General features: G+C 42.8%; 1 protein-coding gene and 1 long non-coding RNA gene across 4 annotated transcripts in view; one reads left to right on the top strand and one right to left on the bottom strand.

Moving 5' to 3' along the window:
- ankle2 (ankyrin repeat and LEM domain containing 2) overlaps positions 1–26,405 on the bottom strand; it is a 67,571-nt gene that overhangs the window by 39,185 nt on the left and 1,981 nt on the right. For 2 of the 3 annotated variants that reach the window (XM_063074106.1, XM_063074109.1), the window contains exons 2-3: positions 10,907–11,400; positions 2,514–2,708 (exon numbers count right to left, since the gene is read on the bottom strand). In XM_063074106.1, the coding sequence (XP_062930176.1) occupies positions 2,514–2,708; positions 10,907–11,390 (679 nt within the window). In that variant the 5' untranslated portion in view covers positions 11,391–11,400. The remainder of the gene's footprint in view (positions 1–2,513; positions 2,709–10,906; positions 11,401–26,405) is intronic. The other variant, XM_063074108.1, reaches the window with a different exon arrangement.
- On the top strand, positions 1,955–3,820 carry LOC134360048 (uncharacterized). The gene is made up of 3 exons (XR_010021237.1): positions 1,955–2,003; positions 2,821–2,870; positions 3,309–3,820. It is a non-coding gene; the product is annotated as an uncharacterized LOC134360048 (long non-coding RNA).

The raw sequence follows: 26,405 nt of genomic DNA, 5'->3' as shown, positions 1-26,405 counted from the left end.
GCCAAGATGCCACTGTCAGAGTGGGGGAGCAACACCTTATATTCTGTATGGGTAGCCTCCAACCTGATGGTATGTATATTGATTTCTCCTTCTGGTGAACAAAATTCACCCCCCCCCCCCCACCATTCCCCACTCTGACTTTTAACTTCTCCTCACCTGTCTATTATTTCCCACTGGGTCCCCTCCTCCTTCCCTTTCTCCTATGGACCACTCTCCTCTCCCATCAGATTCTTTCTTCTCCAGCCTTTGACCTTTCCCAACCACCATGGCTTCACCTATCACCTTCCAGTCAGCCTCCTTCCCCTCTCCCCAGCTTTTTATTCTGATGTCTTCCTCCTTTCCCCTCAGTCCTGAAGAAGGGTCTCGATCTTCTCCATGTACGCCACCTGACCGCCTGAGTTCCTCTAGCATTTTGTGTGTGTTGCTTTGGATTTCCAGCATCTGCTGAATTTCTTGTGTTAGTGTATTTCCATAATTTTATCCTGAAGTTGCAAAATTTCTCCAAAAATGCAGAGTAAATATGAATATGATACAGTAGTTAATTTGTTTTTAATTATTTTATTCTATATCCTTACATTTATAATCTGCAGGAGCCAGAGATCTGTTCTCTATCTGCACTGCACTTTGTGCTGCACGTTTATTATAACTAGTCACACGAGTGGAGGGGACTTTGTAAAAGTGAAGGGAATAAGTCATCTACTTGTGCTTTGCTCTGTGCAGCATGCAGTTGGGGGCCAACTGATGTTGCATCATTTGTCGACCGTTCAGTTAGCTTACACTTGGGTACACTGAAGTTTCATTGCTTCAAGATTGCATATTTGCTAACTGCTAATAAAAGATCAAACACATAGCCTCGTCATTTGGAATAATCATTATTGGCGCTGAAAGTGTGCTCATACAAGAATAACAAAATATATCTTTGGGTTTAAAAATCTTTTATCAGTTAGTTCTTTAGGCTACTTCAATCAAGATCAGACTACAGGAGTGCAGTATGTAAACGGCACAAAAAAGTTTTCACATAAAATGCAGGAGGAACTCAGCAGGTCAGGCAGCATAGAAAGAGTAAAACAGTCGATGTTTCAGACCAAGATGACTTCAGTCTGAAATGTTGATTGTTTATTCATTTCTACAGAAATATAGAATTTCTGAGTTCCTTCAACATTTTGTGTGTGTTGCTCTAGATTTCCAGCATCTGCAGAGTTTCTCATGTTTGTGATTTACAAATAAGTTTTTCTTTGTTTCCCCATTCAAAAGCTAAACTGGGGAGGTGGGTATTAATCATTAACCAAACAGAAAACGGGCAATGAGATACAACCCTTTCTCTAATTTCCAAAGGCTTCCCCTCTCCTAGATCTCCGGTTGTTATAGCCAGTCTCAATCTCAAAGTTAAGATCACCATTGCCATGAGATTCATTTTGATGGCGAGGTCACTGCAGATAGGCTATACCCCACATTCATATTCTTACATCCCTCACACAAATCGCAAAAAAATACACAGGAAACTCAGCAGGTGTAGAAAATAAAAGGAGAAAGATAATCTTAATATTATACTTCTGCAATCTATAAAAACAGGACATGCATCTATTAATAATATTCTAAATAAAATATCATGCCAATTTATGAAACAGAGAACTTGAACAAGCGATGCTGCAATGAAACAGCAAGCTGTTGGCCTCCTCTCTCACTGTGGCGGAAGCGATATCTCTTTCTCTCTCACTAGTGAGTGAGAGAGCGCCTGTCTGAGATGTCGATGTGTATGTTGGTCAGTAGTTTTTGGTAGAATCAATCAATGGTCTCTGATGGGGCTTTGCTATTGCTTGCATGGTGGGTGGTGGGCGGTTGGTGCCTTTGCTGGAGCAAGGGGGGGGAGTGGGGAGGGTTTTGCACTTGCTTGTATATGGGAGGAGGGAGAGGGGGCTATGGGGTTCTAACTTTTTTTTTGTAATTTTTCAGGGTTTTTTCCTCTCTGTTTCATGGATGTCTGTGAAGAGTAAGGATTTCAGGTTGTATACTGTATCCATTCCCTGATATTAAATGAACCATTAACACATATTTAAAACATTTATTTAAAAGCCCAATTAATAAAAATCTGCTCGAAACGAATCAGAAACTTGCGATTTATCGAAAGAGAAACAGATAGAACACCCTGTCACGTGGATCTTGGTTCTGAGTACTAACAGTGTTTGACTTTCCACAGATGCTGCTTAATCTAAGTGCTTCCAGCATTATCTACTTTTATTTCAGATTTCCAGCATCTGTAGTCCTCTTGATTTTCAGAATTTAGGAGCATAATCCACCTAATCTATTGTCACTTCCTGATCTCAGAAATCTGTTTACGATGGTCAGTCCAGCGGAACAAATTGTCCTAAATAACATTTTTTTCTGATAATCAGAATCAGAATGATAAACACCAAACGCCATTATGTAAAAGCAAAGGTAAAATTTATGAAGTCACAGGGATAAAAACTCCAAAATTCCAGAACTTCTTGTGAAAGATGGTGAAAAAAATTTACCTCTGTTGTAGATCACACCGCCTTTCAGTGGCGATACACAGGCAGAGGATTTGGTCGGTGAAGGATAGTAGTCACAAATACCTTTGGCAAACTTCTCAGCCTCTTCCTTGTCGGTGAAAGCTTTGAACCGTGATCCTTTCATCATTTTTACAGCTTGGAGAGCTTCTTTTTTATCCAAGTATACATGCACTTTATCTATTTGGGGAGAAGAATAGAAAGCAATCTCAAAAGATTGACTAAACACCATGTTGAGCAGATAACAACCATAACAGCTCTGTCTCTCTGTCTCATTGTTATCGTTATCCAGGTGAGAATACTGGATCAGGAAACCATTTTCCATTTCAGGAATGCAAAATAGTAAGTGCACAAAGCTAAAATCTAAATTTTACATGTTGGCACCACATGAAGGTGTGTTCGGCATTTTTGGGGTTAGGACAAATAACTTCAGCCACCAATCTTCAGATCTGAATACAACTGTCGATTATATTTAAAATGTAGCTCTGGACAATGGGTTCCTCAAAGTTGTGAACCGCAGTTAATTGGAAAACCAGACAACGCTGATTAAAAATTCATTGGTGTGCCTGTAGCGTGGATGCGAATGAGGTGAGAAAGTTAAGCATAATTCAAAGAGGCATTGTAGATACATTGTGAATATAGAATTGTCCTTGATCTTTAGCATATCAAATGTCATGTAGTGTTGGATTGAACAGGCCTCTGCCTCTGAAAGGGTCTCAATATGATGCCTGCTATGTTTCATTTTGTCAAATAAAGACTCTGCTTCATTTCTACCAGCAGCATCACTCTGGTGACTTCATTCACACAACCAGGTGGCATTATGAATTGCACCTTTCCAGAAACCCCAAGTTGAAAACAAGACATGAATCTTGATAATCTCCTGTTCACTTCTGGACGACAACTGGAGAACTGATGCCTCTGGAGAACAAACAGCACAAGAACTACGATCTGACAATACGAGCAAACTTAACTGAAAATGATTCAGATGGTGATGAGAAGGCATCAGGAGCAAAATATATCAGCTCATCATCAGTAAGACCAAAGAATTGATTATGGACTTCAGGAAGGGTAGGACGAGGGAAAACACACCTGTCTTCATAGAGGGATCAGAAGTGAAGAAAGTGAGCAATTTCAAGTTCCTGGTCGTCAATATCTCTAAGGATCAAACTGGGCCCAACATATCGATGCAGTTACAACAAAGGTATGACAGCAGATATATTCCATTAGGAATTTGAGAACTGGTATGTCACCAAAACACTCACATATTTCTACAGATCTATCATGGAAAGCATTGTAACTGGCTGCATCACTAACTGGTATGGGGGGGGGGAGCACTGCACAAGATCAAATTTGTAAACAGAAAGTTGTAAACAGTTGGCTCCCCAGCATTCAGGATATCTGCCTCTCTGCCATCCAATTTCTGAATGGACATTCAACCCACGAACACTTCTTCACTACAGTTTTTATTATGTATTGCAATGTACTGCTGCCACATAACAATATCCTGCTGATATTAAACCTGATTCGGATTCTGAAAAATATCCACACATATCCATACCTGGACTCCATTTTGTCACCCATAGTTCAGTCCCTCCCCACCTACATCCGGGATACATCCCATGCCCTCCACCTCTTCAATAACTTCCAGTTCCCCAGTCCCGACCACTTCATTTTCACTATGGATGTCCAATCCTTATACACCTCCATTCCCCATCACGGCAGCCTCAAAGCCCTCCGCTACTTTCTGGACAATAGACCTCACCAGTTCCCCACCACCACTACCCTCCTTCGGTTGGCGGAACTGGTATTCACACTTAGTAACTTCTCTTTTGGCTCTTCCCACTTTCTTCAGACTAACGGTGTAGCTATGGGAACCCGCATGGGACCCAGCTACACCAGCCTCTCGTTGGTTATGTGGAACAGTCTGTGCTCCAAACCTATTCTGGCATTGCTCCCCAACTTTTCCTTCGGTACATTGACGACTACATTGGTGCTGCTTCCTGCACCCATGCTGAGCTCATCAATTTCATCGACTTTACTTCAAACTTCCACACAGCCCTCAAATTCACTTGGTCTATCTCGGACACTTCTCTCCCCTTTCTCGATCTCTCGGTCTCCATCTCTGGAGACAGACTGTCCACTGACATCTTCTACAAACCCACTGAATCTCATAACTACCTCGACTATACCTCTTCCCAGCCCGCTACATACAAAAATGCCATTCCCTATTTCCAGATCCTCCGTCTCCGCCGCATCTGCTCCCAGGATGAGGCTTTCCGTTCCAGGACATCTCTAATGTCCTCTTTCTTTAAGGATCGCGGTTTCCCTTCTGCCGTCATCAATGATGCCCTCACCCACATCTCCTCCATTTCCCGCACTTCAGCCCTCACCCCATCCTCCCGCCACAACAGGGACAGAATTCCCCTTGTCCTCACCTACCACACTACCAGCCTCCGGATCCAGCACATTATCCTCCGCAACTTCCGCCACCTTCAACAGGCCCCACCACTAAGCACATCCTTCCCTCTCCACCCCTCTCCGCAGAGATCGGTCCCTCCGTGACTCCCTGATCCACGCATCCCTCCCCACGGATCTCCCACCCAGCACTTATCCCTGTAAGCATAAGTGCTACACCTGCCCCTACACCTCCTCTCTTGCCACCATTCAGGGCCCCAAACAGTCCTTCCAGGTGAGGCAACACTTCACTTTTGAGTCTGTTGGGGTCATCTATTGCATCAGGTGCTCCCACTGCAGCCTCCTCTACATCGGTGAAACCCAACACAGACTGGAGGACCACTTCGTCAAGCACCTCCGCTCCGTCCGCCACAACAGACAGGATCTCCCGGTAGCCACCCACTTCAACTCTGCTTCCCATTCGGATATGTCCATACATGGCCTCCTCTACTGCCGTGATGAGGCTAAACTCAGGTTGGAGGAGCAACACCTCATATACTGTCTAGGTAGTCTCCAGCCCCTTGGTATGAACATTGAATTCTCCAACTTCCGGTAATTCCCTCCCCCTCCCTTCCCCTACCTCTATTTCACTCTACCCCCTCCCCCCAGCTGCCTATCACCTCCCTCATGGTTCCGCCTCCTTCTACTACCCATTGTGTTTTCCCCTATTCCTTCTTCACCTTTCCTGCCTATCACCTCCCTGCTTTCGATTCCCCACCCCTTTATCTTTCCCCTTACTGGTTTTTCACCTGGACCCTACCAGCCTTCTCCTTCCCACCCTCCCCCCAACTTCTTTATAGGGCCTCTGCCCCTTCCCTCTTCAGTCCTGACGAAGGGTTCCGGCCCGAAACGTTGACTGATCGTTTCCATGGATGCTGCCCGACCTGCTGAGTTCCTCCAGCGTGTTGTGAGGATAACTTCACTCACCTCAACACTAAACTGATTCAACTAACTATAGACTAACTTTCAAGGACTCTACAACGCATGTTCTGAGTTATTTATTTATTTATTATTTGCACAGTTTGTCTTTTCACATTGGTTTTTTGTCAGTTTTTCACTGATTCTATTGTATTTCTTGGTATTATTGTGAAAACAAATTTCTGCGGTGTTCATGGACTCAGGGCCTCAAGCCGCAGTGTCACCTGTTTACAGCCCCCAGGGAGAAGAGGAGTAAGTCATTCAGGCTGCAGTTGGTGCTGTCCTGCACCCCCCACCCCCTCCTCCAAGTGCTCACTCGGCAGAAGACAAGCTGTACTGTGGTTGACTGCAGATATCTGTGGCGTTCGTGGCCTCAGGATCTGGACTATTTTTCTGCATGGCTGTATTTTACTAATATCATACTTGTGCCTGCTATCTTGTATATGCTATGTGCTGTGAGTGACTGTTGCTACTGTGTTTTACACCTTGGCCCTGAGTAATGCTGTCTCATTCGGCTGTATTTATGGGCATTCATTTATGGTTGAATGTCAATTAAACTTGAACTGAATGCCTGCAAGAAAATTAATCTCAAGGTAGCATAAGATGACATACATGTACTTTGTTAATAAATTTATTTTGAATGCTGTGTGAAAGTTCATCACTGTACAGGATTCACTTGTCAATCTGCTCCAGAATGGCTGGAACTGATGATCATAATTGCCACAATGGCAGGCTAGTGATCATAGTTCCATTGAGAAATCTTTCCTATTATCACGACCTGAATTTGAACACAGATCCATACATGTTATGCATACAGTTCTGGTCACCCCACTATAGGAAGGATGTTGAGACTTTAGAATGGGTACAGAAGAGGTTTACCAGGCTGCTGCCTGGTTTAGAGGCCATGTGCTATTGCGAGAGGCTGAATAAACTCCAGTTGTTATCCCTGGAGCGGCGGGTAGAGGTTTATGTGTTATGAGTGGCATAGATAGAGTGGACATAGCATGCATAATACCAGAGGGCATGCATTGCAGGTGAGAGGGTGCAGTTTCCCCTCTGACATATGATCTCCAAATGGGCATTGAACCCAAGAACACTTATATATATAAAAAAAACTGTCATTCACAGTTTTTTTCCTATCATTATGTATTGCAATGTACTGCTGTTGCAAAGACAACAAATTTCACGACATAATGCGGGTGCTATTAAATCCGATTCTGATAGAGGTGTACAAGATGATAAGATTCATAGATCGGGTGGACAGCCAGACACACTTCCCCACGGTGGAAACGGCTAATACAAGGTGGGTGGGAATTATTTTTAGGTGACTGGAGGGAAGTATGGGGGGAGGGGGCAATGACAGAGGTAGGTGTGTTACAGAGAGTGGTGAGTGCTTAGAATGTGCTGCCAGGGGTGCTGGTACAGGCAGGTTCGTTAGGGACTTTTAAGATACTCTTGGTTAGGCACATGGATGAAAGAAAGATGGAGAGCCATATGGGAAGGAACAGCTAGATCAGGGGCTCCCAACCTTTTTTTTAATGCATGGACCCCTACCATTATCTGAGGGGACCCCAGGTTGGGAACACTTGCATTAGATTGATCTTGCAGTAGGTTGAGGGGTAGACACAATAGTGTGGGCAAAAGGGCTGGTACTGTGCTGTACGTTACATTACATTCTAATGCAATTCCTAATTCAGCTTTAAGTTCAGTTGATTGCCATTCAACCATATACATGTATATTGCCAAATGAAACGTTTCTCCAGGCCAAGGTGCACAACACAGTACATATAACTCAACACACACACACAACACATAAAGTAATATTACCACAAATAAATTAACAAATAATAAGGTGCATATACCATACGAATATTCAGGAGGGATAGACATGAAGGAAGGGGAGGTGGGGTGGCGTTGCTGGTTAAAGAAGAGATTAACGCAATAGAAAGGAAGGACATAAGCCGGGAAGATGTGAAATCGATATGGGTAGAGCTGCGTAACACTAAGGGACAGAAGACGCTGGTGGGAGTTGTGTACAGGCCACCTAACAGTAGTAGTGAGGTCGGAGATGGTATTAAACAGGAAATTAGAAATGTGTGCAATAAAGGAACAGCAGTTATAATGGGTGACTTCAATCTACATGTAGACTGGGTGAACCAAATTGGTAAAGGTGCTGAGGAAGAGGATTTCTTGGAATGTATGCGGGATGGTTTTTTGAACCAACATGTCGAGGAACCAACTAGAGAGCAGGCTATTCTGGACTGGGTTTTGAGCAATGAGGAAGGGTTAATTAGCGATCTTGTCGTGAGAGGCCCCTTGGGTAAGAGTGACCATAATATGGTGGAATTCTTCATTAAGATGGAGAGTGACAAAGATAATTCAGAAACAAAGGTTCTGAACTTAAAGAGGGGTAACTTTGAAGGTATGAGACGTGAATTAGCTAAGATAGACTGGCAAATGACACTTAAAGGATTGACGGTGGATATGCAATGGCAAGCATTTAAAGGTTGCATGGATGAACTACAACAATTGTTCATCCCAGTTTGGCAAAAGAATAAATCAAGGAAGGTAGTGCACCCGTGGCTGACAAGAGAAATTAGGGATAGTATCAATTCCAAAGAAGAAGCATACAAATTAGCCAGAGAAAGTGGCTCACCTGAGGACTGGGAGAAATTCAGAGTTCAGCAGAGGAGGACAAAGGGCTTAATTAGGAAGGGGGAAAAAAGATTATGAGAGAAAACTGGCAGGGAACATAAAAACGGACTGTAAAAGCTTTTATAGATATGTAAAAAGGAAAAGACTGGTAAAGACAAATGTAGGTTCCCTGCAGACAGAAACAGGTGAATTGATTATGGGGAGCAAGGACATGGCAGACCAATTGAATAGTTACTTTGGTTCTGTCTTCACTAAGGAGGACATAAATAATCTTCCAAAAATAGTAAGGGACAGAGGGTCCAGTGAGATGGAGGAACTGAGCGAAATACATGTTAGTAGGGAAGTGGTGTTAGGTAAATTGAAGGGATTGAAGGCAGATAAATCCCCAGGGCCAGATGGTCTGCATCCTAGAGTGCTTAAGGAAGTAGCCCAAGAAATAGTGGATGCATTAGTGATAATTTTTCAAAACTCGTTAGATTCTGGACTAGTTCCTGAGGATTGGAGGGTGGCTAATGTAACCCCACTTTTTAAAAAAGGAGGGAGAGAGAAACCGGGGAATTATAGACCGGTTAGCCTAACGTCGGTGGTGGGGAAACTGCTGGAGTCAGTTATCAAAGATGTGATAACAGCACATTTGGAAAGCGGTGAAATGATCGGACAAAGTCAGCATGGATTTGTGAAAGGAAAATCATGTCTGACGAATCTCATAGAATTTTTTGAGAATGTAACTAGTAGAGTGGATAGGGGAGAACCAGTGGATGTGGTATATTTGGATTTTCAAAAGGCTTTTGACAAGGTCCCACACAGGAGATTAGTGTGCAAACTTAAAGCACACGGTATTGGGGGTAAGGTATTGGTGTGGGTGGAGAATTGGTTAGCAGACAGGAAGCAAAGAGTGGGAATAAACGGGACCTTTTCAGAATGGCAGGCGGTGACTAGTGGGGTACCGCAAGGCTCAGTGCTGGGACCCCAGTTGTTTACAATATATATTAATGACTTGGATGAGGGAATTAAATGCAGCATCTCCAAGTTTGTGGATGACACGAAGCTGGGTGGCAGTGTTAGCAGTGAGGAGGATGCTAAGAGGATGCAGGGTGACTTGGATAGGTTGGGTGAGTGGGCAAATTCATGGCAGATGCAATTTAATGTGGATAAATGTGAAGTTATCCACTTTGGTGGCAAAAATAGGAAAACAGATTATTATCTGAATGGTGGCCGATTAGGAAAAGGGGAGGTGCAACGAGACCTGGGTGTCATTATACACCAGTCATTGAAAGAGGGCATGCAGGTACAGCAGGCGGTGAAAAAGGCGAATGGTATGCTGGCATTTATAGCGAGAGGATTCGAGTACAGGAGCAGGGAGGTACTACTGCAGTTGTACAAGGCCTTGGTGAGACCACACCTGGAGTATTGTGTGCAGTTTTGGTCCCCTAATCTGAGGAAAGACATCTTTGCCATAGAGGGAGTACAAAGAAGGTTCACCAGATTGATTCCTGGGATGGCAGGACTTTCATATGAAGAAAGACTGGATGAACTGGGCTTGTACTCGTTGGAATTTAGAAGATTGAGGGGGGATCTGATTGAAACGTATAAGATCCTAAAGGGATTGGACAGGCTAGATGCAGGAAGATTGTTCCCGATGTTGGGGAAGTCCAGAACGAGGGGTCACAGTTTGAGGATAGAGGGGAAGCCTTTTAGGACCGAGATTAGGAAAAACTTCTTCACACAGAGAGTGGTGAATCTGTGCAATTCTCTGCCACAGGAAACTGTTGAGGCCAGTTCATTGGCTATATCTAAGAGGGAGTTAGATATGGCCCTTGTGGCTACGGGGGTCAGGGGGTATGGAGGGAAGGCTGGGGCGGGGTTCTGAGTTGGATGATCAGCCATGATCATAATAAATGGCGGTGCAGGCTCGAAGGGCCAAATGGCCTACTCCTGCACCTATTTTCTATGTTTCTATGTTTCTATGAATTAAAAGTAATCAGTCTAACAAGACCTGGATGGTAGCCAAGAGGGATCGTTGACAATGCTTATGGCTCTGCACAGGCAGCGCTCTTGCTAAATATCTTTAATGGGTTAGAAGGGAGACCCTGATGATCCCCTCAGCAGTCCTCACAATCGTCTGGAGGGACTTGCAGTCATATGCCTTGCAACTCCCATACCAGACGGTGATGCAGCTGGTCAGGTCACTCTTGATGGTGCTCCTGCAAAAGTTGGTTAAATAGGAGGACCTCAATCTCCTCAGGAAGCGTTGACGCTGCTGTGCTTTCTCAACCAAAGGTAGTGGTGTTGAGGAATCAGGTGAGATATGATATGATTAAATTTTATACAATAAATAGTTAGAGCCTTACCATTTCTGGACAAAATGTCATCCCAGACCGGACAAACTCCATAATAAACTGTGGCAGAAGCATCTGATCTTTCTGAAATCTGTTCTGTGTTGTTCTGTAAACTACTGACATTTACAGCTTTTAGCAAATCTGACAATGGTGACTCATCTGGAGGGTTCACTCCTACATCATATCCAAAGTGGTCATCTTTGTCAGTACAGATATGGGTAGGTGAACGGGGAGTTTCGGATCTTGTTACGGAGCTGCTGTCAGATCCACTAGTGGAACTGCTTAACAAAGCAGAGCGGTCTTCAGGTTTTGCCGGCTCAGGCGGTCCGTCTGCTCCTGCTCCTCCCAGGCTTTCCAGCAAAGCCTGAGCTAATCTCTTCTCAAAAATTAGACGAGTTGTTGAAGTTATAGGTCCACAGTTCAGCCCTGCTCCAAGAATTTCTTGCCTGAGTTCAGCAGGGGTAAGTTGCCTCAGTCTACTCAAAATCACTTCCATCCTGCTTTACCTGAGGGAAAGACACACAAAGCAACTCCCATTAGATAAATAAATTTAATAGTGTCAGGTTTATTTTATAGAATATAGAACAGGCCCTTGTTGTGCTGATCTTTTAACCTACTCCACGATCAATCCAACCCTTCCCTCCTACTTAACCCTCCTTTTTCCTATCACCCATGTGCCTATCGCTAGTCGTCTCTACCAGCACCCCTGGCAGCACAATACATGCGCCAACCACTCTGTGTTTTAAAAAAACTTACCTTTTTCATCTCCCTATAAATGTTCCTATAACCACCTTAAAATTATGTGCATAATTAGCTCTTTCCACCCTGGGACAACTTCTCTGGCTGTCCACTCGATCTATCCCTCTTATCTCAGCCTCCTTCGCTCCAAAGTGAAAAGCCCTAGCTCATTCATAAGACACTCTCCTCTACTTCCTCAAGAGTTTCAGCATGACATCTGAAACTCTGACAAACCTCTATGGATGTGTGGGAGAGCGTATTGACCGGTTGCATCACATTTTGGCAAGGAAACACCAAAGTCCTTGAATGGAAAATCCTACAAAAAGTAGTGAATATAGCCCTCTCCATCACAGGTAAAGCCCTCAATGCCAATGAACACATCTACATGAAGTGTTGGCACAGGAAAGCAGCAACCATCATCAGGGACACCCAGCATCCAAGTCATATCCTCTTCTTGCTGCTGCCATCAGAAAAAAGATACAGGAGCCTCAGGACTCGCACCATCAGGTTCAGGAACAGTTATTACCCTCAAGCATCAGGCTCTCGAACCAAAGGGGATAACCTCACTTGCTCTGTCATTGAAGTGTTCCCACAAACTATGAACTCACTTTCAAGAACTCTTCATCTCAAGTTCTCAATATTTATTTATTAATTTATTTTTCTTTTTGTATTTGCACAGTTCGTGTCTTCTGCACACTGGTTGAACGCCCAAGATTCTGCCTTCGTTCATTGATTCTATTATGGATTTATTGAGTATGCCTGCAAAAACATGAATCTCTGGATTGTAAATGGTGACGTACACATACTTCAATAATAAATTTACTTTGAACACTACTCCAGGCAGGATTCTAGTAAAACACGTCTGCACCCTCATATAGGAATGATTGATTACAGTATAATTGTAAAACTCCTCCAAAATAACCACAACCTTGTCGTGGTTCAGAGGCATACGTGCCCCAGAGAGCTACATTGGCTGGAGTCAGGGCTTTACGCTTTGGCTCTTGTTAGGGTCACCCATGCCAAACAGGTCAAAGGGTAGAGGCCAGACTAAGAGTGAAGGTCCTCCAGGTTTGAGGGTTCAGCTCAGGGCTAACAACCCTGACTGGTCAAACAAAATTGTTACAGAAACAACAATGAAGAATTCTTCTACATCTGAGTACAATGGTATTCTGGGATTTGCATAACTGACAGTAGTAAAAACTGAGAGAAAGCTACTGATATGATGAAGGAAGCCCTAAATACCACCAGAGATGGAGGACCTTCATTGCTGCCCTAAATGCCTGCGACGGTATAGAGAGTAACACGTAACTATAAAACTACCAATTTTTTGCATAGCATAAAATAACCCCCAGTGGTAGTGGTTAGCATGATGCTATTACAGCTTGGGGCGTCAGAATCTTGAGGTTAATTCCAGCATCCTCTGTAAGTAAGATTGTGCATTGCTTCCCATGACCATGTGGGTTTCCTCTGGGTGCTCTGGTTTCCTCCCAAATCAAAGACATACCAGTTGGTAGGTTAATTAGTCATTGTAAGTTGTCCCGTGATTAGGCTAGGTTTAAATCGATGGATTGCTGGGCAGTGCGGCTCAAACAGCCGAAAGGGCCTATTCTGCGTTGTATTTCAATAAATAAACAAACAAAGGTAAATAATGCACCCTAAGCATGCTACAGCTGCAACCCTATCCACATTCCCAACCTCCAAAATTCCTGACTCCAATCACACCCCCTGTCAACATTGCACGCCATCTCTGGCCGTAATACTAGCCAAATATCAGTCTGTTACTTTAAGTTACCTTTAAAACACTGGTGGTTACAGGACTTGGGAATAAAATATACAGCAGATGTTATTTTACATGCATGTTAAGAATAAACATGGTAACTGGCAAAAGTAAAACCCATCGTGGTTCACAGCTCCAGCTGCACACTATTGAATCGTCATTAGTGTGAGACATCAAATGCAAGCTGTCTCATAGAAAACAGATTTCAGTTTACACCACAGGAGGGCCCTGAAGGAACACTGAATGTTTACCAATACCCGTGGCCGACCTGGCAAATATCCATGGATAACAAGTCAGCAGATAATGAGGGCTAGATACACTTTGTTGACCAGATGTTTGACAAGACAATTTAATTAATTACCTCCTGTTTCGTAATTGCCATAGTATGGCCCCTTACTGGAATTAACTCAGTCCATCATTCACCATCATTATGTGCCTTGACATATGACATGGGCAATCATGGTTCCATGACCATGTTTGTTCTTAGCAATCTTTTCTACAGAAGTAGTTTGCCATTGCCTTCTTCTGGGCAGTGTCTTTACAAGACAGGTAACCCCAGGATTTGATAGTGACCCCAACCAATACTCTTCAGAGATTGTTTGCCTGGTGTCACTCAGTGATCACATAACCAGGACCTGTGATATGTACCAGCTGCTCACATAACCTGCTCCCACAGCTACACGTGACCTTGATTGGAGTGGGATACACCCTGCCCAAGGGTGACCTACTGCCTAGCGGAGGGGAGGAAAGCCTTACATCTTCTTTGGGAGAGACATATCTCCATCCCACCAAAGTTCATCATTATACTACATTTTACATTAAAGAATGCCAAAAGAGGCACGTGCTTATTCTCAATTAATCTGAAACCAGAGACAGGCGTCCTCTAAGAGGGACCACAACCTTGTCATGATTTGGAGGCTTACATGTCTCAATGACCGGAGAGCTACAGTTGCAAGAAAAAGTTTGTGAACCCTTTGCAATTACCTGGTTAATTATTCATAAAATGTGGTCTAAGTCACTGTAATAGACAAACACAATCTGACTAAACTAATACCACACAGTTGTACATTTTATATCTTTATTGAACACATTGTTTAATAATTTGCAGTCCAGGCTGGAAAAAGAATGTAAATCTTTATATCTAATGACTAGTAGTACTTCCTGTAGCTGCTAATCAGAGTTGCACAACAGTGAGGAGGAATTTTAGACCATTTCTCCAAACAAAACTGCTTCAGTTCATCAATATTTCTGGGATACCTTGCACGAACAGCCTTCTTCAGGTCATGCAACAGCATTTCGATTGGGTTAAAGTCTAGACTCTGACTTGGCCATTTCAAAACACAATTTTTCTTCTTTTTAAATCATTCTCTTGTTGATTTACTCTTGTGTTTTGGATCATTGTCTTGCTGCATCATCTAACTTCTATTAAGCCTCAGATGATGGACTGTTAATTTGGCATTCTCCTGTAAAATATTTTGATACAATTTTGAATTAATTGCTCCCTCACTGGTTGCAAGCTGTCCAGGCCCTGATGCAAGAAAGCAGCTCCAAACCACGATGCTCCTTCCACCATGCTTCACTGTGGGGATGAGGTTTTGGTGTTGGTGTGCAGTGCCCTCTTTTCTCAAAACATAGCAGTGTGCATTTCTGCCAAAAATTTCAACTTTTGTCTCATTTGTTCACAGAAGTGCTATGGAACATCCAGGTAGTCTTTGGCAAACTGAGAACTCCCAGTTCTGACTTGCAAAGAAGCTTGTGAGACAGTGAAACTAATGACCACCCAAACATGTTCGACGTTTTTTATGGAGAGCAGTGGTTTCCTCCATGGTGTCCTTCCATGAACAGAGACTTTAGCAGGTTCTAGATATTTCTGCAGGTCTTTTGCTGTTACCCTTTTTCACCTCCTTCAGCATTGCACATTGTACTCTTGGTGTGATCTTTGCAGGACGCCTGCTATCAGGGAGAGTAGTAACAGTATTGAATTTCCTCCATTTGTAGACAATTTCTCTTACTGTGGACTGATGAACACTCAGGTCTTTAGAAATGCTTTGTAGCCTTCATGCATCTCTACAATTCTTCCAAGGTTCTCCGAAAGCTGTTTTGATGGAGGCATGTGTAACAGTCAGTAACCTGACTTTATCTGCCTTTTTTATAGGGCCGGGCACACAACCCACACTTCCAATCTCATCTCATCGATTGGAAAGCCTGACTCCAAGTAGCTTCTGTATAAGGCATTACCACAGAGGTTTACACATTTTTGAACCTAAATTGTAATTGTTTAAATGGTATACTCAGTATTGACGAGAAGTAGTACATAGTTTGTGTTATTAGTTTAAGCAGATTGTGTTTGTCTATTATTATGACTTAGATGAAGATCGGACCATATTTTATGAGTAAATAGTACAGAAAACCAGGTATTTACAAAAGGTTCACAAACTTTTTCTTGCAACTGTATGTTGGCTGGAGTTAGGGCCTTGTGGTTTGGTTCTTGGTAGGGTCACCCATGCCAATCAGGTCAAAGGTTAGAGGCCAGACTAAGTGTGGTTCACCAGTCTTCCAGGTTCGAGGGTTCAGCTCAGGGCTAACAAGCTTGACTGTTAAAACAAAACTGTTACAGAAAAAGCAATGAAGAATCCTTCTACCTCTGAGTGTAATTATATCACTGAGTCTCCACTTTGGCATGAGTGACTGACAGTAGTGAAAACCAAGAGGAAGCTACTGACTTGATGAAGGAAGCCCTGAACACCACCACAGATGCAGGACCTTCACTGCTGCCCTAAACACCAGCAGCATAACAGGCAGCAAGTCATAAGTACTGAGACAGGCTGAGAATTTTAATTCACACCATGCATCTCGCATATTATAAGACCATAAGACATAGGAGCAGAATTAGGCCACTTGGCCCAACATGGCTGATTCTTTTCTCCCCTCCTCAGCCCTACTCCCCAGCCCAGCCTTCTCCCCGTAACCTTTGATGCTGTGTCCAACCAAAAACCTACCAATCTCTGCCTTAAATACACCCAATGACCTGTCCTCCACAGCTGCCTGAGGTAACAAATTCCACAAATTCACCACCCTCTGGCTCAAGAAATTTCTCCGCATCTGTTTTACATGCATGCCCCTCTATCCTGAGGCTACGCCCTCTTGTCCTAGACTCCCCCACCATGGGAAACATCTTTTCCACATTTACTCTGTCTAGGCCTTTCAACATTCAAAAGGTTTCAATGAGATTCCCCCCTCATCCTTTTAAATTCCAGCAAGTACAGACTCAGAGCCATCAAAAGTAGCATTAATGGTAAGACCCTTGGCAGTGTGGAGGATCAGAGGGATCTTGGGGTCTGAGTCCACAGGACGCTCAAAACAGCTGCGCAGATTGACTCTGTGGTTAAGAAGGCATACGGTGTATTGACCTTCATTAATCATGGAATTGAATTTAGGAGCCAAGAGGTAATGTTGCAGCTACATAGGACCCTGGTCAGACCCCACTTGGAGTACTGTGCTCAGCTCCTGTGGAAACCATAGAAAGGGTGCAAAGGAGATTTACAAGGATGTTGCCAGGATTGGGGAGCGTGCCTTATGAGAACAGGTTGAGTGAACTCGGCCTTTTCTCCTTGGAGCGACGGAGCATGAGAGGTGACCTGATAGAGGTGTACAAGATGATGAGAGGCATTGATTGGATAGTCAGAGGCTTTTTCCTAGGGCTGAAATGGTTGCCACAAGAGGACACAGGTTTAAGGTGCTGGGAAGTAGGTACAGAGGAGATGTCGGGGTAAGTTTTTTTTTTACGCAGAGAGTGGTGAGTGCGTGGAATGGGCTGCCGGCAACAGTGGTGGAGGTGGATACGATAGGGTCTTTTAAGAGACTTTTGGATAGGTACATGGAGTTTAGAAAAATAGAGGGCTATGGGTAAGCCTAGTAATTTTTAAGGTAGGGACATGTTCGGCACAACTTTGTGGGCCGAAGGGCCTGTATTGTGCTGTAGGTTTTCTATGTTTCTAATCATTCCTTATATAACCCTTTCATTCACGGAATCATCCTTGTGAACCTCCTCTGAACCCTCTCCAATGCCAGCACATCTTTTCTTAGATGAGGAGCCCAAAACTGTTTACAATACTCAAGGTGAGGCTTCACTAGTGCCTTATCAAGCCTCAGCATCACATCCCTGCTCTTGTATTCTAGACCTCTTGAAATGAATGCTAATATTGTATTTACCTTTGTAACCACTGACTCTAACTGCAAGTTAACCTTTAGGGTATTCTGCACAAGGACTTCCAAGTCCCTTTGCATCTCAGATTTTTGGATTTTCTCCCTGTTTACTGCAAATTTATTTCTAATATCAAAGTGTTGTGACCATGCATTTTCCAACATTGTATTTCATTTGCCACTTTATTGACCATTCTCCAAATCTGTCTAAGTCCTTCTGTAGCCTGCCTGTTTCCTCAACACTACCTGCCCCTCCAGCAATCTTTGTATCATCTGCAAACTTGGCAACACAGCCATTCCATCATCTAAATCACTGATATACAGCATAAAAAGCAGACCCAACACCAATCTCTGTGGAACACCATTAGTCACTGGCAGTCAACCAGAATATTATACCCATTTCAAAAGTAAGTCTGTCTTGCACTTTTGGATCAGTTCCCTTTCAAAGCCTGCTACCCGCAGCGAGTATCAGTGAAAACCAATTCTTCCCTTGACATATCATTTTGCATTAAGCCATGGATCCGACATTCAATTTTGCTTTCTACTGTATTTGATAGAGGTATTAATTAAGTGTACTGTCTTGAGACCTGGAGAGGAATATGGGTAATTGCTCCCATTTCAGTTCACCGTCCAATAACTGCTATTCAAAGTCTGTGTACAAACCCTTTGTAAAGACATAACTGACCTCAGCTTTGGAATCTCCACTGTCAGCTAGACTAGAAAAGGCCCCTAAAGTCACAGTTGTTGGTGTGAGAAAGAACTAATTGCGCAAACTGCAAAGACGAATGAATAACACATAGAATATTAAACGTCAAACCAGAGTTTTGAAAGTCTAGGAATGTTCAGTTCAATTTAGCGATGTGTCATGTGTTGACTGCAGGCTGCAGAGCCAGCCTGTCCTGAGCAAAATCACACAAAACAGCAATAAAGGAGTAACCAGAAATCAGAAACACACATAACATGAACTACAGAGGCCTCTAAAACTGAGACCACATTCACAAACTGCGCTGATCAAACATTGCCCAAGACTCCTGCACCTTCTTCCGGCAGCAGTGAGAGTGAAAGAGAGACCAGGCAGACTGTACTGAACACCCGCTCGCCTCCCGCTCTTGTCCTCGTTGATTTCAATCTTGCTCAATGCTTTAATCGGCAAGTTGTTTGAGAAATGGAGCTATTCATGGGTTTGCGCATTGCCATTGAGTCGCACACTCTATTCCTAATCTTGTCAAATTCCCTCGGAGACAGTAAAAGCTCAGTCAGCCCAAAGCCACATGATCAAAATGTAAATTAAAGGCTCCAATCACACACAGATTAGTAGAGTATATTTAAAAGAAGTGGTAGTACTTTCATGAACTGGCTGCAAGCATCACCACTGGTCACTGGCACCATCTTTGCCAGTGACAAATAAAGCTAATCTCTATTCTTCTTATTGCTTGATGGAATCTTTTCCATCCATCTGATGGCGCTACAATTTAAAACCATAGACAACATTGCAAAAGCCCCTCATAAAGCTCTGAAGTGCTCCCCAGACTGTGTGCTTCAAACTGCTTATTGGGTGATCCAAGATACACATGAGAACAAGCATTACCTTGGATTCACTGGGGACTTACCAAGACCTTTACTTGTGACTGGCCTCCACCAGACCATCATGGGTAAAGCCCTCCCCACCAATGAGCACGTTGTCATAGGAAAGCAGCATCCATCATCAGGGAACCCCACTACCCAGGTCAAGCTCTCTTCTCACTGCTGCCATCAGGAGCAAGGTCCAGGAGCCTCAGGACACACACCACCTGGTTCAGGAACAGTAAGAGTTACTACCCCTCAACCATCAGGCTCGTGAACCAAAGGGGATAACTTCACTTGCCCCATCATTGAAATGTTCCCAGAAGCAATGGACCCACTTTCAAGGACTCTTCATCTCATGCTTTCGATGTTTATTGTTTATTTATTTCTTTTTGTATTTGTATAGTTTGTTATCTTTTGTACACCAGTTGAACACCCAAGTTGGTGTGGGTTTTTCATTGATTCTATTATGGGTTTACTGAGGATGCCCTCAAGAAAATGGACCTCAGGGTTGTATATGGTGACATGTATGTACTTTGAACTTACTGGGAATATGGATTTAAGAGAAGTTTGGATAAATACGTGCATGGTAGGGATAAGGTCCAGGTACAGGTCAATAAGACTAGGCACGGACTGGATGGGCCAAATGGCTTGCTTTTGTGCTGTAGTGCTGCGTGACCAACAATCTAAGAGAGAAGTTCAGGGCTCTGATCATTTGAACAAAGGCAAACAGCTTCAGAGGAAAGGAAATATCACAAAAGCTGGGGCTCATAAAGCAGTTGGAAAGCAGTAGACACAACTACACACACTCTGGCTGCATACACAAAATGCTGGAGGAACTCAGCAGACCAGGCAGCATCTATGGAAAAGAGTACAGTCAATGTTTCCAGCTGAAACCTTCCGGCAGGACTGGAGAAAAAAGGCAAGAAGTAGATTTAAAAGGTGGGAGAGAAGAGAGAGAAACACAAGCTGATGGGTGTAAATGGGAGGGAAGATGAAGTAAAGAGCTGGGGTTGATTGGTGAAAGAGATACAGGGCTGGAGAAGGAGGGGTAGTCTGATAGAAGAGGACAGAAGGCCATGGAAGAAATAAAAAGGGGGGAGTAGCACCAGGAGGAAGTGATAGGCGGGCAAAGAGATAAGGTGAGAGAGGGAAAAGAGGATGGGAAATGGTGAGGGAAGGTGGCGGGCGCATTACCAGAAGTTCGAGAAATTGATGTTCATGCTATTAAGTTGGAGTCTACCCAGACAGAATATAAGGTGTTATTCCTCCAACCTATCAGCTCGACAGTACAGGAGGCCGTGGGTAGATCTATCAGAATGGGAATGGGAAATGGAATTAAAATGGATGGCCACTGGGAGATCCCACTTTTTCTGGCGCACTGAGCTTAAATGCTCAGCAAAGCTGCCTCCCAATCTACATTGGTCTCACAGGAGGCCACACCAGGAGCATTGAACACAGTACATGACCTCAACAGACTCACAGGTAAAGTGTTGCCTCGCCTGGAAGGGGCTCCGAATGGTAGTGAGGGAGGTGTAGGGGCAGGGGAAGCACTTGTTCCACTTGCAAGGATAAGTATAATACTATCAGGTTATTGTGTGATGAATAAATTCAGTACAAAGTTCAAAGTAAATTTTATTATTGAAGTACATATATGTCACCATATAAATCCCTGAGATTCATTTTCCTGTGACCATACACAATAGATCTATAGAATGATAACTATAACAGGATCAGTGACAGATCAACCCGAGTGCCGAAGACAATGAACTGTGCAAACAGTTCTCATGAGATAATGAGATAGAGTCCTTAAAGTGACATCATCTCAATGGATGGGCAAGTAAGTGTAGTTATCCCCTTTTGTTCAAGAGTCTGAGGTTGAGTGGTGGTAACTGCTCCTGAACCTGGTGGTGTGAGTCCTGAGGCTCCTGTACCTTCTACCCGAAGGCAGCAATGAGAAAACAGCATGGCCTAGGTGGTGGGAATCTCTGATGATGGATGCTGCTTTCCTACAACAGTGTTTCATATAGATGTGCTCAATAGTTGGGAGGTCTTTATCTGTGATGTACTGGGTAGAATCTACTAACTTTTGTAAGGTTTTCCATTCAGTCTCCGTGATCTCACTATAAGTTCTCAAAGCTATTAATGGGATCAGATAGGCTTATGTTTAAAGGCACCTAGAGGCGACATGTTGATAAGAAAGGGAGTCAGTGTCAAGAAGGGAGCTGCTCCTTATCGGTATTCATTCAGGAAAGCTCACCATAAAAGAGGGACCAAAGTCCTTGCTAGAACTGTTGGGGAGGTTTTAAACTAGGTTGGCAGGGGTTGGGAAACACAGTGATAGGCCAGGTGATGGAGCAGTTGGTATAAAAGCAGTCAGTTGGATGGATTGGCATGTGTTTATTTTAACATGTGAAGTATCGAGAACAAGGGTGATGAACTTACAGTTTGGGCGGAGCTTTATAAAGGACTTAGGAGAGCTAGAATCAGATTTAATATTACCGCCATATGACATGAAATTTGTTAACTTTGCGGTAGCAGTACAATGCAATACATAATAGAAAAAAATCTGAATTATATGGTTAAATTAAATCAGTCATACAAAAATAGCAAATAAAAAAGTAGCGAGGTAGTGTTCATGGGTTCAATGTCTACTCTGAAATCCGAAGGCAGAGAGGAAGAAGCTGTTCCTGAATTATTGAGTGTGTGCCTTCAGGCTCCTGTACCTCTTCCCTGATGGTAGCAATGAGAAGAGGGCATGGTCTGGGTGATGGGGATCCTTAATGACAGATGCCACCTTTTTGAGACATCACTCAATGAAAATGTCCTGGATACCACAGAGGTTAGTGCCCATGATGGAGCTGACTAAGTTTACAACTCTCTACAGCTTACTTTGATCCTGTAAGTGGCACCCCCTCCAATACCAGGCGGAGATGCAGCCAATAAGAATCCTCTCCACATCTGCAGAAATTTGAGTGTGTTTTTGGTGACATACCAAATCTCCTCAAAGTCCAAATGAAGGGGTCACGAGAAGGCCTTGGTGAGTAGATTTAAGAAAAACCCCAAAACATTCTATGGCAGAGGCTGAGAGGAGATAGATGCAGAGTTAGGGTAGACGACAGCAGTATTTTCCAGGATTGAAATATCAAATACCCCCTTGAGATGGGGCAATTTCAAAGGAGATGTGAGCTGCGAGCTGCAGTTTTTTTTAAAACCGAGAGAGTGGTGTGTGTCTGGAATGGACTGACTGAGGTGGTGGTAGAGGTAGGCACACAAGGTTTTTAAGATAGTGTATGAATGTGAGGAAAATGGAAGGGTATGTACATTGTGTAGCAGAGGGGATTAGTCTATTTAGCCTTTTGATTACTGGGGCCTGCTCCTGCGCCGTGCTGTGCTGTTCTATGTACTTGAAGAACAGGAGGATGACTACAGTGAGAATAGAACCGATCAGGGATGAAAGAGGAAATGTGCCTGAAGATGATGGGGAATTCTTTAATGAATCCTTTGCTTCAGTATTCACCAGTGAGAGGGACCTTGATGAATGTGAGGTCAGCGTAGAACAGAGTAATATACTGGAACATATAGGACATAGAGCAGTACAGCACAGAACAGGCCATTCGGCCCACAATGTTGTGCCAAACCAGCTAAAAAGCAAAACAACATCTACATTAAGAGAGGATGGGTTGGAACTTTTGAAAAACATTAGGACAGGTAAATCCCCAAGGCTAGAAAGGATAGACCCCAGGTTACTAATAGGAAATGAGGGAAGCCATTTCATGCCACTGACAATGGTCTTTGAAACCTCCCTGGCCACAGGGAAGATGGCAAGTGTTATTCCTTTATTCATGAAAAGTAAAAGGGATAAACCTGGGAATTGTAGACCAGTAAGTTTTACATCTGTGGTGGACAAACTACTTGAGAGAATTCTTTGAGTCAGGATTTACAACCATTTAGAGAAACAAAGACTGATTAGAGCTGGTCAGCATGGTTTTGTGAGGGGCAGGTTACGCATCATAGACTTTTTTGAGGAAGTGACAAAAGTTGTTGATCGTGGAGCACTGCTTCTGATATATATGGATTTTAGTAATGCAATTAACAAGACTCATTTAGAAAGTCGGCAGGCATGGGATTCCAGGGGAAATTTGGCTGTGTAGATCCAGAACTAACTTACCCACAGAAGGTAGAGGGTGGTAGTAGATGAAGTATATTCTGCCTGGAGGTTTGTGATTAGTGGTATTCCATAAAGATCTGCTCTGAGACCCCTGCTCTTTGTGATCTAAGTGAGTTAGATGAGGAAATTGAAGAGTGGGTTATGTAAGCTTGCTGATGATGCAAAGGTTGGTGGTGCTGTGGATAGTGTTGAAGGTTGTCCCAGGTTACAACAGGGCACTGATAGGATTCAGCCAGCTCCATCATGGACATGACCCTCCACACCATTGAGGACATCCTTAAGAGGTAGTGCCTCAAGACGGAAGCATCATTAAAGGCCTTCACCATCAAGGACATGCCCCCTTCTCATTAACATTAGGAAGGACGTACATTTCTTTTATTTTGATCTACGTATTTAACTATTTAATATATATTCATACTGTAATTTAGCTTTTTGTTTCTCTATCATGTATTTCATTGTACTGCTGCTGCAAATTTAACAAATTTCACGACATATGCCGGTGATATTAAACCTGATACTGATTCTAAAGATCCACACTCAATGATTCAGAAAAAGCTTCTACACCTCCACCATCAGATTTCTGAATGGTTCATGAACCTATTATTCCCTTTTATTTTTGTAATATAGATGTTTGTGTATTTACACTATATTGTTGCTGCAAAACAACAGGTATCACATCATATGTCAGTAATAATATGTCTAATTCTAATATAGATCCCTAGGGTAGTTGATGGTTTAGACACGGTCATTCATGGCTGGGATCAGAAGATATTTCTTTACCCAGAAGTGTATGTTATGATATTCTTGAGCTTAATGAATACTGAGAATAATACCTTAAAGACAAAAATCTACACAAGATATAGAGTTGGCTGGGGGGAAAAAGATGTGGCTTTGGATCAGTCATTATGCTTTTGAAAAATAGGCCCTTTCCTTCCTTTTAAATTTGTTTGTGTTTTTGGGATTTTGCAAAGCCACCAAGATTCATCCAGCCCTCATTGTCCTTGAACTGAACACCTTTTCAGATAATTTCTGGAGACCATTTAGAAGCCAACCATGTTAAGAGACAGACCAGAGACATGAGAAAATCTGCAGATGTTGGAAATGCAAAGCAATAAAAACAAGAGTCCTGATGAAGGGTCTCAGTCCAAAACATCGACTGTTCGCGTTTTTTCCCAAAACATCGACTGTTTATTTTTTTTTACCATAGGTGCTGCCTGACCTGCTGAGTTCCTCCAGCATTTTTTGCATGTTAAGAGACCATTGGTTTAAATTGCTATTTGCAAATTCCCTTTTCATTATGCACTTTTTCCTTCTTAATTCGTATACTGTGAATTCCAGTTAATTGGGACAATCTGCCAAATTAAGCGGCTGCTCCAATTAGCCAAAGTTTCATAGAAATAGTTAAAAAGGCATTTAAGAAAACCACAAACTACTGTTAAACTGATACAAATTACATACTTGAATGAAATACAGACAAATTAGAACACTAATGATGCTACGGTATTATAAAACTATGTATTAGTTCCTAATAGTTATCAATGGAGGAATTCATCCACTGTAAGCTGCCATGTTCCTTTGATTGACAGTAAACGAAGAAGATCTGCACAGACACCCAGTGCAGATAACGGACTGCCTTCATACAAAGCTTTCAACAACTGCATTCTCCAAATCTCTATTGTTATTGTAAAATCCAAGATGATTGTCAATACCTTCAAATTCTTCATAATTCTTAAGTTGCTGAAGTAGTATTTTCACTCCCAGCCATTTTTGGCATCTCTAAGCTTGAATGCTTGAAATGGTAGTGAGCAGAATAGTTCTGAATTGTCTTACTGCTAATTTCTCACCAACTATCAGTGACAAAAATCATTGCTTCTTGAACAAAATCACACACAACTGATGCTATTTAAAAACCGTTCACTCGATGCACAGCGTAGTGTCTAATAGCCACACAAATGGATGTGATTGACGCTAGTTAGAAACTGGCAATGGTCTCCTGTCCCAACTAGGTGGCATAATGTCCCAAATAAATGAAGGGAACCGCAGCTATTTTCTCGATTAGTTTTTGTTCTTTAAGAGTTGTGCCCCAATTAATGGGAATCCTACCTGCAGAATGCTGATCACCCAATTAACAGGAATCTTAATACAATCATCCTAACTGCAGAATTTTGTTAGGCCACATGCCATGTATTCAAATAACAGTCTCTGCCATTACAGACTGCGTCATTGTTGAGGCAGTGAAAGGCATTGGTGTGAAATAAAACAGTAAGGAAACACATCTGATAGGTTCCCACACTCTTCATAAGATGTCGTATTTGATGTCAATAAGATTCTTTAAAGTTCTTTAAACAGAAAGGTTAATATGCACTGATTATGCTTAATATTCTACCAGAATCTTTTCTGTTTTCAGCACCTCCACAATTCTACTTACTGATTACAGATTCAGCTTTTGTGGCAGGTGTAAGTTACTTATTGAAAAAAAAAACAAGATTTTCAGAATCAGGTTTGGCAAATATTGTGAAATTTGTTACCTTTGCAGCAGCAGTACATTGCAACAGACAACAGAAAAAAATGTGAATTACAGTAAGTATATACTAAATAGTTAAATTAAATAAATAGTGCAACAATAGAAATAAAAAAGTAGTGAGGTAGCATTCATATGTTCATTGTCCATTCAGAAATCGGATGGCAGAGGGGAAGAAGCTGTTCCTGAATCGCTGAGTGTGTGCCTTCAGACTCCTGTACCTCCTCCCTGATGGTAACAGTGAGAAGAGGGCACGTCCTGGGTGGTGGGAGTCCTTAATAATGGATGTCACCTTTTTGAAACAATACTCCTTGAAGATGTTCTGGATACGACTGATGGAGCTGACTAAATTTACAACTCTCTGCAGCTTATTTTGATCCTGTACAGTGGCTCCACCCCCGCACCCCCCACCCCCGCCACACCAGACAGTGATGCAGCCAGTTAGAATGCTGTTCATGGTATATCTGTAGAAATTTGATTTCCTTTACAAACTAGGATGCGCTGAAAACTGGCCAAGAACCTGCAGCTTACAGAATAC

This window comes from Mobula hypostoma, chromosome 21 (assembly GCF_963921235.1).
Source record: "Mobula hypostoma chromosome 21, sMobHyp1.1, whole genome shotgun sequence".
Taxonomy (NCBI): Eukaryota; Metazoa; Chordata; class Chondrichthyes; order Myliobatiformes; family Myliobatidae; genus Mobula; species Mobula hypostoma.
The sequence above is the reverse complement of the archived record's forward strand: the minus strand, read 5'-3'. Positions and strand labels throughout refer to the sequence as shown.